At 43.5% G+C, this 17,598-nt stretch overlaps 1 protein-coding gene across 4 annotated transcripts in view; it reads right to left on the bottom strand.

Moving 5' to 3' along the window:
• The window catches only part of SEPTIN5 (septin 5), a 70,031-nt gene that overhangs the window by 2,804 nt on the left and 49,629 nt on the right, over positions 1–17,598 (bottom strand). For all 4 annotated transcript variants that reach the window (XM_072983390.2, XM_072983387.2, XM_072983388.2 and 1 more), the window contains exons 2-10: positions 12,645–12,741; positions 11,609–11,695; positions 10,134–10,257; positions 9,283–9,417; positions 7,453–7,570; positions 6,472–6,573; positions 5,515–5,611; positions 4,862–4,997; positions 1,822–1,924 (exon numbers count right to left, since the gene is read on the bottom strand). In XM_072983390.2, the coding sequence (XP_072839491.1) occupies positions 1,822–1,924; positions 4,862–4,997; positions 5,515–5,611; positions 6,472–6,573; positions 7,453–7,570; positions 9,283–9,417; positions 10,134–10,257; positions 11,609–11,695; positions 12,645–12,654 (912 nt within the window). In that variant the 5' untranslated portion in view covers positions 12,655–12,741. The remainder of the gene's footprint in view (positions 1–1,821; positions 1,925–4,861; positions 4,998–5,514; positions 5,612–6,471; positions 6,574–7,452; positions 7,571–9,282; positions 9,418–10,133; positions 10,258–11,608; positions 11,696–12,644; positions 12,742–17,598) is intronic.

Raw genomic sequence — 17,598 nt, 5'->3', positions numbered from 1 at the left:
CGACAATGTTGCTGAATTGAAAATGCAGGCATCCAGCCTGGGCACCAAGATGGCCCTCATTCCAGAAGAGCTTGCCAAGCTTCTGGCAAAATCTGCTTCTTGATGGCTGCACTGCCTTATGGACTTCGTTGTATGCCGTTGCTGTATGGACTATGTACCGTATTTTTCCGTGTATAAGACTATACTTTTGTCTATGATCTTTAGACTAAAACTTGAGGGTCATCTTATACACGGAAGTAAACTGAGGAGAGAACAAAAACAAGTGGAGGGGAAAGCAGGGATCAAAGCGATCCTGCAGCGCTTTGATCCCTTTCACCCTACACTTGCTAAGCCCCACTTAGATTTCTTAATTTTGGATTAGAAAAGTGTGGGGGGTGTCTTATACATGGGGGACATCTTATACACGGAAAAAATACGGTAGGTTCTGCCATGTCTATGTTACGCAAGCACTTGCACTGCATCATGGCATTTGTTGTCCCACTGGGACACCGAATTCAGATGACAAAACCCATAATGCACTGTTGCTGCGAACAGGTTCTTAAAAACAGCAATATACATTACATTTTAAATATATATATAAATAATCACATATATCTTGACTAAGAGCCACCAAGAATTAGATGTTGTCAAAAATGTGTTCTTAGGAAGTGAGCAAAAGCGTATTTGAATTTTCAGCTGCCAACTAATGAATACACCCAGAGCAGCGCTGAATAATTTGGGTGAGTCCTCTGGCAGTTCACCCATCGTGGCTGCCGAAAATAGAGGCTTTGAGGGAAGGCTTTCAAGATCAGAAAATCAGGAATTTTCCAGTACATTTTAGTACTGGATTGTGGAGAAAGTTGATAAAGGTCCATAAAAACCAATGATGATGGTGGTGATGATGATAATGTGCCATCAAGTCAATTCTGACTTATGGCCACATTTTTCAGGGTTTTCCAAGTAGAAAATACACAGAAGTGGTTTACCCTTCCCTTCCTCTAGGGGGAGCCCTGGGATTGTGCAGCTGGCCCAAGGCCACCCAGGCTGTTTTTTTCACCCAGGAGGCACAGCAAGGAATCAAACCCCCAACCTCTGGCTTCCAAGCCAGACCTAAATCAATGAAGGCCCTTCCAAAACACCGCAGAGGCATTATCTGCTGGGAAGGAGTCCCATATTCATGATGCCATTGCTGGAAAAGTCCCAGCCCTTGGGACTCCCAGTCTGATTGTCAAAGGCAAGCCAAGGAGGTGGATTTCGGCTGATCAGAATGATGGCCCATTGACAGAGGCGAAAGCTTACTGTGGAAAAACTGCAGTATCCTTTTGATTGCTCTAGCCCTGAGAAATTCCAGATGACCCTTTCCAAGTAGAACGTCTGCTGCAAAAGGTATAATAAAATCTGCCTTTTTGGAATCCTTCCGCCTTAAGAGTTCTGCGTGAGTATTTCTTTGAGCCAATATAATAAAAATCTTGGATTATGCCTAAAGATTTTGTTATCTATTGTATTTCCGAGTCGTCTACAGTGATGTGCAGCTTTGTGGTTTTGGACCGTATCTCCCAGAATGCCTCTGTGCTGATGAGGGAATTCTGGGGGTTCAAAACTACAGATCTGCACACCTCTTAAAAGGGCTGGACCAGGTTGGTCCCACCTACCGTCTATGACACCTCATTGGCTGCCTTCTGGATCACTCCAAGTTTACAAAAGGGCTGGTCTTTGGGGGGTGTGGGGGTGGCGTGAAGCTGTTTCCTCCTCTAAGCAGCTCCACCGTTTCATAAAAAGATAGGCGGATGGAGAAATCTTTCAATCAACCAAAGCCCCCCCCCCCCAAAAAAGGACCCTTACCTCTTCGTCCTTCATTTTGATCAGCTTCTCTGTTTCAGCATCCGGCGTCGGAAGGGGCAAGATCGGGATCGGACTCTCTATCCTGTTGTCCTGAGTCAGTTTGCTAAAAGCAGTGGGGGAAAGAAGGAAGGAATCATGGACCCAACTAGATTTCATCCCCACTGTAGCCTAGGAAATTTCCCTATAAACAAAGTTGGCCCAGGACACTGGCTGGTGTTTCTGACTTGGGAAGCATGGTGAATCCCCTCCGGATTTTAGTCCTCACTTCATAGAATCATTGAATCCTGGGGCCGGAAAGGGTCTATAAGGCTATGAGGTCCAAACCCCCCCCCCACAAGGCAGGAATACAAATCAAAGGATATCTGTAAGGTGGTTGTCCCATTTTTTTCTTGAACATCTCCAAAACTAGAGCACTCACCACCTCTTCAGGATTCCATTGTCGTACTGCTCTAACAGTTAAGAATTTTTTTCTGATATTCAGACAAAATCTGGCTTCCTGTCGCTTGAGCCCATCAAAAAGAGTATGCAACATGCTGGACCTCTTTTAAGGACAGGGTTTGGCACCTTAGACTAAAACTCAAAACTGGAGCTTCCAGCCTCCACTAAGGCCAGCCCTGAAGACGTTTCCTGCATCATTCGAACATTAAATCCCTACTTTAAATCAAGGGGTTATTCAAAGAAGGGGGTAACCAATGGAAGGTTGGTGCTCTCCCAAGGGCATCTCTGTCACCCGAATTTGCTGCCTCTTGACAAAAATACCAATGCCGTTGCAGATGGTGACAACAGCATGTAATTCAGAAACGCTGGTTCTTTAAACCCCGGACACTGATCCCAACATAAGCAAGAAATCATAGGCTCAGTGTACAGGGCATGTGCATGTATGTTCCATTTGCACAAGGTCGACATGCCAAAAGCAAAGAGAAGGGACTCGGAAGAGAATCAATGAACACAAGCTCTCAGTGCTATGGGCACTGTGTGGAGGAGCAGCACCGAGACTCCTGAGACTTCTTGTTGTATAAGCTCACATAAAGGAGCAACCAGTCACTCTCTCTAACTAAAGGAACGTATATAGTCATTTTCTGAGATTAGTACATTAAACTCCAGATTCCTCAATGGCTGCCATCTACCTACTTTCCATCTTGACAATGTTAGCATTGTCTCTCCATTGTTGCTATTTGCTCTCCACTCGCCTCCAACTTATAATGACCCTATGAGTCAATAACCTCCAGAAATGGAATCAAACTGCCATACCCAAGTAGTGTAGCTACATTCCCCTACTCCTGGAATAGCTCATTCAATAGCTCATTCCTGTCATTAATAGCCAAAAGGTCCTATTCCTAAAGGCCCTGCTCAAGTCTTGCAAATTCAAGCCTGTGGCTTCCCTTATTAAATCAATCCATCTCACATTAGGTCACCTGCTCTTTTCGTACTACAGTGGTGCCTCGCAAGACAATGTTAATTTGTTCCACGAAAATCGCTGTCGTGTGAAAACATCGTCTTGCGAAATGTGGTTCCCCACTGGAATGCACTCCATTTAATGCGTTCCAGTAGGGGGAAAATAGTTGTCTTGTGAAAATCACCCATAGAGAAACCGTTTTGCGAAGCATGGACCCAGTTGTCAAAATCGTTGTCTTGCAAAAAACCGTCCCTTAAAAACCCGTTTTGCGAAGCACGGACTCAGCTGTCAAAAGTTGTTGTCTTGCGAAAAACAGACCTGAAAAAAAAAACATCTTGCGAAGCACCGAAACATTGTCTAGCGAAAATCGCCCATAGGGAAAACCATTTTGCGAAGCGCTATAGCGATCGCAAAAATCCATCGTCTTGCGAATAAACCGTTTTGCGAGGTAAGCGTCTAGCTAGGCACCACTGTAATTTTTATTCTTCCTAACATGATTATCTCTTCCATTGATTCTTGTCCTCTCATGATATGTCTGAAGCAAAAGAGCCTCAGTTTAGTCACCTTTGCTTCAAGGGGATTTGATCAAAAACCTACTTACTTGTTTTTCTAGTAGTCTATGGTATCTATAAAATCCTCCTGCACTAAATTTCAATCTTTTTTTTTCCTGCCTCTTTTCTCCATTGGCCAGCTCTCACTTCCCTGTGCAACGATCAGGAATGCCACAGTAGTCTGACCACTAGGTGTCAGTAGTAAATGCAACTATAAGCTGGCAGGAAAAAAAATTGATTCATTTGAAATGTGGTGCTGGAGGAGAGCTTTCTGTCCTGCCAGAAAGATGAACAAGTGGGTCCTCGATCAAATCAAGCCTGAGCTTGATTTGATCTAGGATCAAAAGTCCTAGAACAAATCAAGGGGCAAAAATGTTGAAACTGAGGCTGTCATTCTTTGGGCCCATCACGACAGGATTTTCTGGAAAACACCCTAATGATGAGAAAAGTGGAAGGCAGCAGGAGAAGAGGAAGACCAAATATGAAACGGGTTGACTCTTTAAAGGAAGCCACAGGTTTGAGCATGGCTGTTCAGGACAGGACATTTTGGAGATCTCGGAGAGGATTCCAAAGGATTGAGGCTCCCAATGAACGGGTTCTTCATTTTTAATTTCTCTCTTACATGTCCTGCAGTCCTTTGGAATGAATGAGAGGGTTTATACACTGGGCACCCATAACAGTCAGGGCCTTATTCATAGTGGCACCTGAAGAGGAGAATGTACTCTTTAGGGATTCTTGTCTTGTTCCTTCTTTGTTAATGTTTAGGCATCAGACAGTTTTAAAACTGTGTAGTCAATGAAGTGTTGCTGTTGATCTTTGCTTTTTGGGGGGTTCTGGACCCAGAACATCTGGAGGAAAGAGGCTCCCCACCCTTGCGCTAAGGACCCTTGTTCATATCTAAGCATCCATCCCTTGATGGACCAGAAAAGGAGTACATAACCCATTGCGCTCCAGATGCTTTGGGCCACGGGCCCCATCCATCCTAGCCAGCACAGCCAGCAGGCAGGGGTTCTGGGACCTCCAAATGTTTTGGACCTAGACTAAGGAAACCACACCGGACATCCCCAGACCACGGCAGCAAGGGGAGACTCACCTGGTCATCTGCTGGATGCATTGTGCTCTGTAGTTCTCGTAATGGACATCACACGTGACATCCTTCAGGTCGTGCATGTGCGTCCGGATCAGCATGTTCCGCAGTTTCACAAAGTCGCAGTGTGCTTGGTTTTCCACTAGGAAATGCGCAGAAACAGACCATCTGGTTTAATGCCCAGAAACAGACCATCTCCAGAGAAAACAGTGCAGGATGAAAATTTCAATTCAATTTCAATTCAATTTCAGTTTCAATTCAATTTCAATTCATTTTCAACTCAACTTCAATTTATTGCCATTGAACGTATATACACCATACAAACATACAACGAAATTCACAAAGAACACTCAGAGACCAGACCAAAAACACCCAACCACCCTCATAACAATCCCTAAATCCCAGAACCACACTGAATGCTCATAGTATCCACACGGAGAGAGGCTGAATCCAGCACAGCCCAGGCAGAGCACCCTTCCTTTCCCCTCTCTCCTGCAACTCCTTCTTGCTCCCCCAAACATCAGCACACTGAGGCTGCCGTGGGGAAGATAGGAAGATGCCTTAAGGGGGATCACACTCTGCCAAGAATAGGTTGCCTGAGAAGCGCCAAGGAGCTCAAGATCACTCAGAGGTGATCATCTGTCTTGATCTCACCTTACCTTCCACGATGCCCCACGGGTAGAGGCGCCCGCGTACCCTCTGGCCTTTAGCTTCGACCACGGTGTTACTTCCGATGACTGCAAACGGAGCACTTTCCTGGAACAAGAGGAAATGGGGAAACATCATTCCAACCTGTTGAGGCGTTATCACGCAGGCAGGTGATTCTGCGGGTTGTCTTCTGAAAAAACCCTAACATTTCCTATTTCTGAGGACTAACCTGTATTGCCTATGTGTTTTTTTAATTTTGCCTTCTCTGCAAGTCCATTGAATGGATGCTTCCTGTCTTGCACCAGCCCTAGGACCACAGTAGAGAATGTAGAGATCTCCAGGTATTGTGGGACTACAACTCCCATCTGCCTTAGGCAGCCTAGCCAATGGTGAAGGATGATAGGAATTGCAATGCCAATCCTAGAGGACCGTCTTCTAGCCTGCCCCCACCCCAATCTTAGGGAATAAGATGCTGGGGAGAAAATACATTAATTGCAACTCTCACCGTTCCTTGCTTGCCTAACTTCGTATTTATATCCATTCATTATTACCAGTGGATTTTCTGCAACAACACATTTTTTAAAAAAAATTATAAAAAAGCCAATGGGAAAGTAAAACCTGGAAACCTGCCCTAAAATGGTTTCAGTTAGGTGTAAGCGCTTCTTGATCACCAATCATTAGCTGATGATGGACACAAGGCTGTCAATCAATGATTGCCAATAATAATAATCATGTGCCATCAAGACAGCTGGGGCTTATGGTAACCTTTTTTTCAGTGTTTTCCAGATAGAGAATACACAGAAATGGTTTACCCTTCCCTTCCTCTAGGGGGCACCCTGGGACTGTGCAGCTGGCCCAAGGCTACACAGGCTGGCTCTACTCTCAGGAGACCCAGCGGGGAATGGATGGATGGATGGATGGATGGACGGATGGACGGACGGACGGACGGATGCATGTCCAGTCCTCACCTTCAGCTCTCTGTCTTGTTGCTTGAAGTCCTCATCTTCATCTGAATCACACTCTGGAAACTGGTAAACTTTAATTCCAAATTTGTCAATCTCCTCCCGGATCTGCAGAGGTGGGAGATAGTGAGGGTGGCGGAAAAAGAACAGGGAGCTGTCTTGAGTCCTTAATCTTTGCTTGGTGCAACAAATGAACATACTAGATGGATCCACTGGGTCCCACAACATTTGGGGACTTAGGTATTTCAACACACCCCTGAAGGAAATATGCATTCCTTCACGTGTTAAAAAGAAGAAAAACTAAGTTGGGTCTTCTTATTTTGCTCTTTCTGCTCAGGGAAGGCCTGGAGAAAGCACAACTTTAGCCTTAAGAAGACTGATGATAACACTTTTCAAATACTTGGAATGTCTACGTTGGCTTGGGCATGTTGTGAGAATGGTTGGCGGTTGGATTCCAAAAGATCTCCTGTATGGAGAATTAGTGCAGGGAAATCGCCCCAGAGGGAGACCACAGCTGCAATACAAGGAGATCTGCAAGCGGAATCTGAAGGCGTTAGGAATGGATCTCAACAGAAGGGAAACCTTGACATCTGAGCGTTCAGCTTGGAGGCAGGCGGTACATCACGGCCCCTCCCAATTTGAAGAGACCCTTGTCCAGCAGGCCGAGGCAAAGAGGCAGTCCCGAAACCAGCAAAATCAGGGAGCTGGGCAAGGGACAGACTGGATTTGTCCTTAGTGTGGAAGGGATTGCCACTCTTGAATTGGCCTTCTCAGCCACACTAGACGCTGTTCCAAGTCCTCCATACAGAGCACGTTGCCATAGTCTCTCGAGACTGAAGGATGCCTAATGCAAAATGTTTATTTGTTAAACTTCCATTATGGGTGCCCCTTGTAAACGTAAGTTTTTTGTAATGCTTCTCAACACAAATCAAAAGATTAAAAAAGAACCCCAGATCTAGCCTGTTGGCCAAAAGTAGCTTTGCCTACCCTCTCTTTTAGCTTCTTGATCTCCGAGGGGATGAGGCAGTCGGCTTTGGCGATGAGGGGTACAATGTTAACTTTTTCGTGCAGAGCCTTCATGAACTCCACGTCGACCGGCCTCAACCTGCAGCAGAGATGAGTCAGAAGAGAAATGAGGTGGGCAGGAGAAGGGCCAAGAAAGTTACAAACCCTACTCCCTACAGAAACTCACAGAAAATGGGACAACCCCATATGATAGGTCCAGAATCTTACTGGTGATTCTGTTTGCATAAAGGAAATTGCATTAGATCTTGGGCGGAAATTGCCACTCATTAGCAAGATGCTGCTTGCATTCCTCCGCACACAGCCTGGAATATCGTCAATCTCTCATTCATGAGCGTTTTTCTTCTCAAGACCTATGCAATTTCCCTTACACAAGCATAAATCACCAACAGGATTCTGGCCAGTAACTTTAAATATGAAATAACATTTTGCCTCTTTTCTTTCTTCCCATTCCTCTTTCCTTTCTTTTAAATAAGATCCTGCCCAAAACCTGTTGCTTAAGTTATCTTTGTGAAAGCATAATGACATCACTGGCAGAGGTCGATTGGGGGAATTAAAGACTTCCTCCAACTGTCCTATGGCTTATCCAACTCATAATTTGTGTCATTGTATGAGAGCTGCAGGACAGGAGTAGGAAGTATTTAATTTCCAAAAATAACCTCTTGATAATAATCTTTGGCAGTAGAGATTTTTGGTAATTAAAGACTACCGTCTTCCTTCTCATGGCTCCCACAACTTCCACACAATGAAACTGCTTATTCGCTAGTTGTAGAATGGAAGGAGGAAGCCTTTAATGACAAAAATGTCTCCCTGCCACTGACATCATCAACATCTTATCTTATCTTCCGTATCATCAATATCTTAGGTATATCTTACACAACATGATTTTGACTATTTTGTTGTTGTTGCTGTTTCCCTCAAAATAAATAAATAACTTTATAAAATCATATAATCACTGGCGTAGCATTTGCTACCCATGGCCGCAGAATCTTTTATTGTTTTTTGTAATGAAAAATAATTTTTCTTTGAATCTCTTCCACAGGATTCTGCACACCCACCAAATTGTGAGTTTTGATATCTTAATCTCTCCGAGAACAGCAACAAATTTACTGTGCATACTCACTGATGTATTGGACCATATTTTTTCCCCTGTTTACTAAGCTAAAATAAATAAATAAACAAGAGACAACTGTTAGCTGTTACACTAACTTTGGGGCAGACCTCTAAACCCAGAGTGCAGTTATATGCAGAGGAAGCAATGCCTAAGCTATGAGGCCCCCCCAATAATACTTCCTTACCCATAATACACCTGTCAGTCTTCATCATTAGCTTACCCACAATGCACTTGTCAGAATCCATTTTTATATTACTCACAATGTCCCTGCAAGAGTCTATCCTTATCTTAGCCACAATACTCCATCAGGCTCCATATTCATCTTACCCACGATTCCTCTATCAGAATCCAGCCTTATCTTACCCACAATGCCCTTGTCAGGCATTGTCTTTATCTTACCCACAATGCCTCTGTCAGGCACCGTCTTTATCTTACCCACAATGCCTCTGTCAGGCACCGTCTTTATCTTACCCACAATACCTCTGTCAGGCACCGTCTTTATCTTACCCACAATGCCCCTGTCAGGCACCGTCTTTATCTTACCCACAATGCCCCTGTCAGGCACCGTCTTTATCTTACCCACAATGCCCCTGTCAGGCACCATCTTTACCTTACCCACAATGCACCTGTCAGGGTCCAGCCTTACCTTACCCACAATGCCCCTGTCAGAGTTATCTTACCCATGGCCAAAGGGAGAAATAAAGTATAAACAGCAGTGCACTCGGTTGTCCTGGATATTCTTCCGATTGAGGCCACTCTCATCGCGGAAGTACTGTTCAAACTGCTGGTCGATGTAATCTGTGATAGGCTTCCAGCTGGATCAGATTTTAAGGGAAGACGATGATAGCCATTAGTTCAGACGGCTCTGAAAAACTGCCACTGTTGTTATCAAGTTAATTAGACACCTTTTTCTAAGGACTCGGGTTTATGTTGCAATTAAAAAAAAGAGGTAGGCAAAATGGATGTTCAAGGCCCTCCTTCCTGCTAAAGTTCGCAGAGTCTGGTGTGTTAAAATAGCACGCATAGCAGTGACTCCAGCTTCAGGAGTGCTACTAATCCACTTCAGGTTTTAGTGTGCCCTTTACAGGAGCTATGGAAAGTGGTGAATTCTATCCCCTCCCAATAGGCTCAGCACCTTGATAATTCTTGTAAAGTACAGAGTAAAACGTGAAGTGGATTCACAGCATCAATGAAACTATTGTCTCGGAGGAATGCATAGATTTTAATCCATTCCTGCACTGCCTGCCCACACAGAGAAAACTGTCCCCCCCTCCAGCTAGGTGTCCCAGTTGGAAAAAAAACAAGGATCTCTGGTGTGGAATACTCAGCACCTTCAGAAAACAACATCTCTTAGCGCCTTTTGGTTTAAATCAATTTAACCAGCAAACTCCACCTTTAAAGTGGTACGGCGGAGAAATCGGATAAAAGAGAGAAATTATACAGGAATGAGAGGAACGTCAAAGTGGACCAGTTTGTGCTATTTATTTTGCTCCCACAGCAAGCATGACGAGGTACAAGGAGAGACACTCACCATTCTGTGTTGTTAACAGCATCTCCAAACCCAGGAGTATCAACTATCGTCAGCTTTAGCTTCACCCCCTTCTCTTCAATGTCGACCGTGTGTTTCACAATCTCAACTGTCTGACTGATTCTTTCTTAATAGACAAAGGCAAAAGGGAAATCACAAGAGAAGTTAGAATTTACTCCCCAGCACCAACCACCCTGTCCTCAAAATTGGTTTGGTTATTCGGCGAATCATATTTAGGTCTCGGCCAAAAACACTCATAGGGGCTGAGGAGTCCCCACAAACTTACGAGGTGGCCATAAGGCCCCACCTTTCCTCCTATCAAATGTGTAAAATGAGGCTTGCATGATTGGTCTTATTTGAAAGGATCTGGCAAAAAGATTACTGATAACGCATGTAAAGTGCTTTCAGTGCTTAAACACAGCATGACTAAAACACTAAGAAGCTTTGTCTCTAATACATGCAAATTCTTACATTCTCACACGCTCTTTATTTATTACTTATTTCAACACATTTTCTACAATCCCTGCTTCGTATTCATATTTTTGGGTGAGTATTCCATCTCCTGAGACTGGGTGGATAGCTCAGTAGTTTAGGTATCTGGCTATGGAGCCAGAGGTTGGGAGTCTGATTCCCCCACTGTGAGTAGAGCCAGCCTGGGTAGCCTTGGGCAAGCTGCACAGTCCCAGGGCTCCCCTGGAAGAAGGGAATGAGAAACCACATCTGAGTACAGTGGTGCCTCGCTTAGCGATGTTAATCTGTGCAGCAAAAATCGCTGCTAAGCGATTTAATCACTAAGCGATATTAAAAAGCCCATAGAAATGCATAAAAACGCCATTAATGCGTTCCTATGGGCTTAAAAACTAACCTTAAGCAAAAATCCTCCATGGGGCGGCCATTTTCGGTGCCTCTAAAGCAAGGCAACACAGCGGACGGCCATTTTGTTTACCCGGCGGCCATTTTGGAACCATTTTGGAGCTGGCTGAAAATGGGGGCTTTGCGATGATCACTTCCCTGCAATCATCACAAAGCGAATTTTCCCCATAGGGGCCATCGCAAAGCGATCACAAAAGCGATGCAAAAACATAATCGCAAAGCGATTTCTTCGTTAAACGGAGCGATCACTATGAAAGGCACCACTGTATTCTCTACCTGGGAAACCCCAAGAAAGAGAGAATCAGAGAGAATTGATTTTTGATGCTTTGTAAAAGTTTGGCGCTTGGTAATTTTTCTAGCGTGAAGAAAAGTCATTTTGTGCAATCAATGGATACATGAATACATTGACATATGAGGGGGGATCAGGGCCTTTGTGGGGATCAGAGCAGGAAAAATAGTCTTGGGAGAGCCATATATGGCCCACAGGTCACACTTAAGTCACCCCAGATGCAAAGGGGTTCTGACTAAATTATATTCCTCTCTCAAAAGTCTTTTCAAGCACTGGCTTTTGGCTGAAGATGTTCCTCTTAAAATGATTGCCATACCTTCTGCGTTGAGAAGCTTCCGGTCCTTGTAGAGGTCCGTTAGAAACAGGCTGTTTACCAAAGTAGATTTACCCAGGCCTGACTCTCCTGAAAGTAGAAACACACGCTCAGAATTAGTAGGCTGCCTTGAACAAGATTCTCTGTGCCAGAGACCATGAGTCGCCCAACAGAAAAGGTAGCAGTTATGTGATATGCTCAACGTAGATGTTCTCACATGGATCACCCTGACCTTGGATTTGAGATACATCTTGGCTCTTTCAGTCTAGCTTACATCTCCATCCTCGGATAATGCTATCAGTTGTGACAAATGAAGATACAAGAGGCAAGATGTATCCAAAATTATCTAAGTCCCCACATCTTCCATCTGCTAGCCATTGGTTGGTAAGGGATTCTGGGAAGCGTAATTTTAAAAGCAACACTTTCAGAATCAGGTATTTAGAAACAGCCTTCAACCCTGCCAGGGCTTAGACCTGGAAGATGTAAAAGGGTAAATACTCTTGTTACACTCCTGCCATCTTCACGAAGCTCGGAAATAACGCGCTAGATTTATTAGGTTAACAAGAACATTATTACTTTCCCGTCAACCTATGTGTCTAACTGAACTAAGGGAAGGATCAAGACAATAACATTTTGAACGAAAAAAATGTTTAACTTCTTAAACCTTACTTTCAAAACATTTTAAACTGTTTAGAAGTCTTCCACTGAATGCAAAAGAGATCAGTGCAACATTGACATAATGTCATACTTGCAGTGTCTGCTGGTTGCATTCCTGCGCATGCCCTTACGCCCAAGAGGTATGCAATTTCCTTTATACAAGGACAAACATGTATCTTATTATATCATAAAATCATTGAATAATGGAATCGGAAGGGGCCATTGTTTTTTTCAATGCAATGTTTATAAAGTATTTTTACCTTCCTTACTTTACCCGTTGGGTGCCGCTTTCGGTCCCCAAGGGGGAGAAAGGCGGCAGAGAAATAATTTAAATTAATTAATAAATATTAAAACTAAAGTTAAAATGAGAGGGCATCCTCACCTGCCACCATGAGGGTGAAGTCAAAGCCTTTCTTCACAGATTTCCGATGCACCTGGTTGGGAAGGGTGGCGAACCCCACATACTGCTTCTCGTGGTCCTGCAAGGGAAAAGCCATGGTTTTCATGGATCACAGAAGGTAAAAGGACCAGGGTACATATTTTCCAGAGCACGTGAACATCGCTGAGAGAGAAAAGGCGGAGAAATCACCTCTTCACATAATACATCCTGAAATCAGGGAGATTCCCATGATGTTCACTGATGAAGTCTAGACTGGGGACCACAAAGGAAATTTAAAGGGATCTGATCCAGAGCCTGATTTTTTTTTAATTATAAGTAATTCATTCCATCACTCACCGAAGATTTTGCCAATTACAGTGGTGCCTCGCTTTACGATTGCCCCGCATTACAACAAAATTGCATTATGATGATCTTTTTGCGATCGCAAAACGATGGTCTGAATAGGGTTTTTTCGCTTTGCGATGATCAGTTCCCTGCTTCGGGAACTGATTCTTTGCAAAATGATGATTTTTGGACAGCTGATCGGTGGTTTCAAAATGGCCGCCGGGTAAATAAAATGGCTCCCCGCTGTTTTCTGGGACGGATTCCTCGCAAGAAAGCCACCGAAAATGGCTGCCCTATGGAGGATCTTCGCTGGATGGTGAGTTTCCAGCCCATTGGAACACAATGAAGGGGTTTCAATGCGTTTCAATGGGATTTTTTATTATTCGCTGGAACGAATTAACGTCGTAATGTGAGGCACCACTGTAATTTATTGTTCAGAATTCTATTGCCCGTTTATGACTGCAAAAGGGAAATTGTGTTAAATTTCGGTGAAATGTTGTTGTTGGTTGTGTTCCTTGGTTCATGGGCCAAGACTTAGCTATTTTCCTTACACATGCGTAGACCAACAAGAGGATTCTGACTCTTCTTGTTACTTGTTACAACACTTGAAAGGTAATCTGTGTTACCACTGAAATTCTCATTAAGTTGCTATGACCTCTTTCATTTAAAAAAATTAAAAACCCTTAGGATCAAGAAGAGAATGGTATAAAATTTCAAAAACGCCTACCTCTTAAAAGGCCTTAAAATTCACTGTATACGTAACATTAAAAAAGTAATCAGAAAGTGTTTTATTTATTTAAAATATTTTTACCCTGCCTTTCTCATTAAAAAGGACCCAAGGCAGCTTACATCATGAAGCGTGTTCCTTTTTACACTAGTAAAGTAACTTCATTTCTACGGGTTACTTGGTTTTTGAAACGGAACTGCATTACGTCTTCATGACAGAATCATAAAATAATTGAGTTGGAAGGGGCCTATAAAGCTATCTACTCCACTCCCTGCTCAATCCAAAACATTATCCCAAAAAAGTAAGCTATTCAGAAATTGCATCACCCATTCCTTCCTAGGTTTAGTTGACCCAACGTCTCACGAGTTAGAAGACTACACCAGAAAAGAAGAACGTTAAGCAGAGTTCTGCATACACAATGGGTTTTGGGGGATCTAAGACTCTGCCAAAGAGGACAAGCATTGGTACCTTCACGCCATGTCCCAGAATCTGTCAGAACATGGTTTTTAGTAGCTGTACTGTATATAAATATTCAGAGCAAGGGTAATATAGTGGATAGGACTTGGAATTAGGACTTGGAAGATTTGAGTTCCTGCCAAGCCATGGAGCTTCACTGAGGGATGTCAACTGTAACCCTGCTCTTTGAACACTTCACAGACCCTGAAAACCCTATGTCGGTTGCCCTAAATCACAAGTAACTTGAGGGAAGATGCCAGCCATAAATACTATCCTGCTGAAAACGCAACCAACCAAGTTCTCTAAATTTGAGCAGCAGCCAGGCTAATAATTAAGACGGGCGATGAGCCATAAAGTTGATCATTCTCTCTTGTTAACCCCCCCAAGGGAAGAACACGCCATGATTTGATAGAGAGACACTTAAAAGTCAACGAGTGCTTTTCTAATAAAATATCGCCGTGCGCTAACGTTGAACGGAAGATGGACGAGGTGCAATTTCCTTCTCCCATATCATCTTGACGGCCGCTTGGACCGATTAATGTGAAGTTCAAAGCACATATTTCCTTCAAGACACTTCCGGAGAGAATCAAGTGGAAAAGGGGCCTCGGGTGAAAGAAGCAAGTTGATGCACTTACTGTATTTTTTCCATGTATAAGACGCCCTCATGTATAAAACGCCCCCCACTTTTCTCAATCAAAATTTCTTTCTTTGCAAGAAAGTGGAGGGGGGGAAGCTCCTGATTTCCCCCCTACATTTTCATTGCAAAAAGCAGCTTCCTCCCTCCAGGTTTTGCAAAGAAAATGCAGGGAGGAAGCGATTTCCACTTTCTCCCTATATTTTTGTTGCAAAAAAACACCTACCTACCTCCAGGTTTTGCAAAGAAAATGGAGGGGGGTAAGCGATTTGCAATGAAAATGTAGGGCGAAAGCGGAAATCGCTTTGTCCCCTGCATTTTTTTTGCAAAACATGGAGGGGGAATCAGGGATCAAAGCACTTTGATCCCTTCCCCCCCTCTTCTGAGTATAAAACAACCCTTAATTTTTCCTTCAATTGTTTTAGGAAAAAGTGTTGTTTTATACATGGAAAAATACAGTAATATATAGGGAAATGTCTCCCGTTCTGCATTTCAAAGAGAGAGGGCATGGAAAGACCCCTTGCCTAAAACAACGGGGAGCCACTGCTATTTGATATGTACGGAGGGGCGAGGCAAGGGGACACCCGCCTTCCAGATGCTTTGGACACTGAACCCCATCAGTGTCCAAAGCATCTCTGCTCTTCCAAACTCAAGCCTGTGGCTTCCTTTAGGACGTCAATCCATCTTGTACTTGTTCTTCCTCTCTTCCTGCTAGGTAAGTCCAGAAGAATTCCATTTTCTATGATTTTCAGGATGCTTGTAATATAAGCCCTACCCCCAAAATAACCCCTCCCTCCACCACTGTGCAGCATTGTGCAGCAACCAGAAGATGATGACATGACTATATTTGAATAAATGTAGATGGTTGTACATGAAAAAAGTAAAACATCCCCAGAAAATAAGCCCTAATGTGGTTTTTGGAGCAAAAATTAATATACGACCCTGTCTTATTTTCGGGGAAACATGAACCATCTGTATGAAGCAGCAGTCGTCGTCATCATCATCATCATCATCATCAAGTTATGTACCACAAGATGTATGTTTGTGGAAATAGCACACAAAAATTCCTGCATGCTTTTATGCATTTTTTTAAAAGTCCACAAACGAATGTGGCTTATATGACTGAAGACATGTGCAACAGACAGACCGGAAATTGATTAATTCAATTTGCAACGAACAGATTTCTGCAATGACACTGCAAGCCTACGCAGGAAATCAACTATACAAAATACTACCCTCAGCTTCCTAAAATGAGAAGTATTAACACCAATGGAATCTGAAACAAAATGTTGCAGTACGGGGTCCTCCGTTTCACCCGTATCCTCTCCCAGAGCTTGTAAAAGTAATTCATTAAACTTTGGAAAGTAATTTGCTGCTGGTGCCACCTTATGTTTGAAAAGGAGCTTGCTGAATCCCCTGTCGTTTTGCTCTTTTTTTTTACTTTAAAAAAACATAGGGCTGTTAAAAAAATAACAGAGAACCTGGTGGAAAATATTAAAATGCATCTTTAAAAAACACTTTTCGAAGTATAGTTTAAAAGTAACTGTTGTGGTTGTGTGCCATTCAGTCACCTCTGACTCAGGGTGACCCTATGAACTCGAAAATATTTGTTACCCCAATCAAGTAACTTTTTCCAGTTACATTGCTTTTGAAATGTAATAGGAGCAAACCTTTGCTACCTCAAAAAAGGAACTTCTTACAGGCCACTTTAGTACTCTCAACCCATTATGCCCGAGCTCCACCACACTCCATTCCATCCTCTTTCCCCAATGTTTTTCTGCATTTCCTCCCACATCGCCAGACCTGGGTTCAAATCCTAGGCTCGGCCATGGGAAGTTATTGGAGGATGGCGATTTGAAACAAGTTCTTAAATACTTCAGAGCTTGAAAACTCTATTAGTGGGGTATTTGTTTGATCTTTATTGATGTTTGTATACTTATTCTTTTTAGCTGTACATATTGTCTTTTGATGATGTGAGCTGCCTTGGGTCCTCTTTGAGGTGGAAGGCAGGGTAAAAATAGTTAAAATAAATAACTACTAGGGTTAGCAAATGCCAGATGTGACTTGACAGCATCTAACAATGAGAGGGGACCTCAGGAAATGGGTTTATTATCCCCATATATTGGAAGGACAGATCCTGAAGCTGAGGCTCCCATACTTTGTCCATCTCATGAGAAGAGGAGACTCCCTGGAAAAGACCCTGATGTTGGGAAAGAGTGAAGGCAAGAGAAGAAGGGGACGACGGAGGACGAGATGGCTGGACAATGTCACCGAAGCTACCAACACAAATTTGACCCAACTCCGGGAGGCAGTGGAAGACAGGAGGGCCGAGCATGCTCTGGTCCATGGGGTCACGAAGAATTGGACACGACTTAGCAACTAAACAACAACATCCCCATATATGTTGCCAAAAAAGTAAACAGGATGCCCAGATTAGCTGCAAATACTTTGACCACACTGAAAACATAACCCCACAAATATACAGAAGGAGTGTGCAATGCAATGCACGGTTCTGCAAGATATGATGAAGAAAAACTGGCAGCTCAATGCCAGGCAAGGTTAAAGATCGGTTCTAGGAGTCCAGCACACTTAAGAAGGGATAAAATATGAAATTCAATGCCACCTTGCCCTTAATGTTTACAGTGGCCCCACTGGAGGGGCGGGATGGAGCTGGGAGAGGAGATTCGTGGAATATTGCTTAAGCCAACTGTATCCCAAGGGTCCTCTGCTGACAGCTTCTGAATACACCATTCATAACTTGAGTCAGTCCCACTGGCCAGGGTCTGCTGGTGCTG

Source organism: Pogona vitticeps, chromosome 14, assembly GCF_051106095.1.
Source record: "Pogona vitticeps strain Pit_001003342236 chromosome 14, PviZW2.1, whole genome shotgun sequence".
Taxonomy (NCBI): domain Eukaryota; kingdom Metazoa; phylum Chordata; class Lepidosauria; order Squamata; family Agamidae; genus Pogona; species Pogona vitticeps.
Note: the sequence above shows the minus strand (reverse complement) of the source record. Positions and strands in the feature narration are given on the sequence as shown.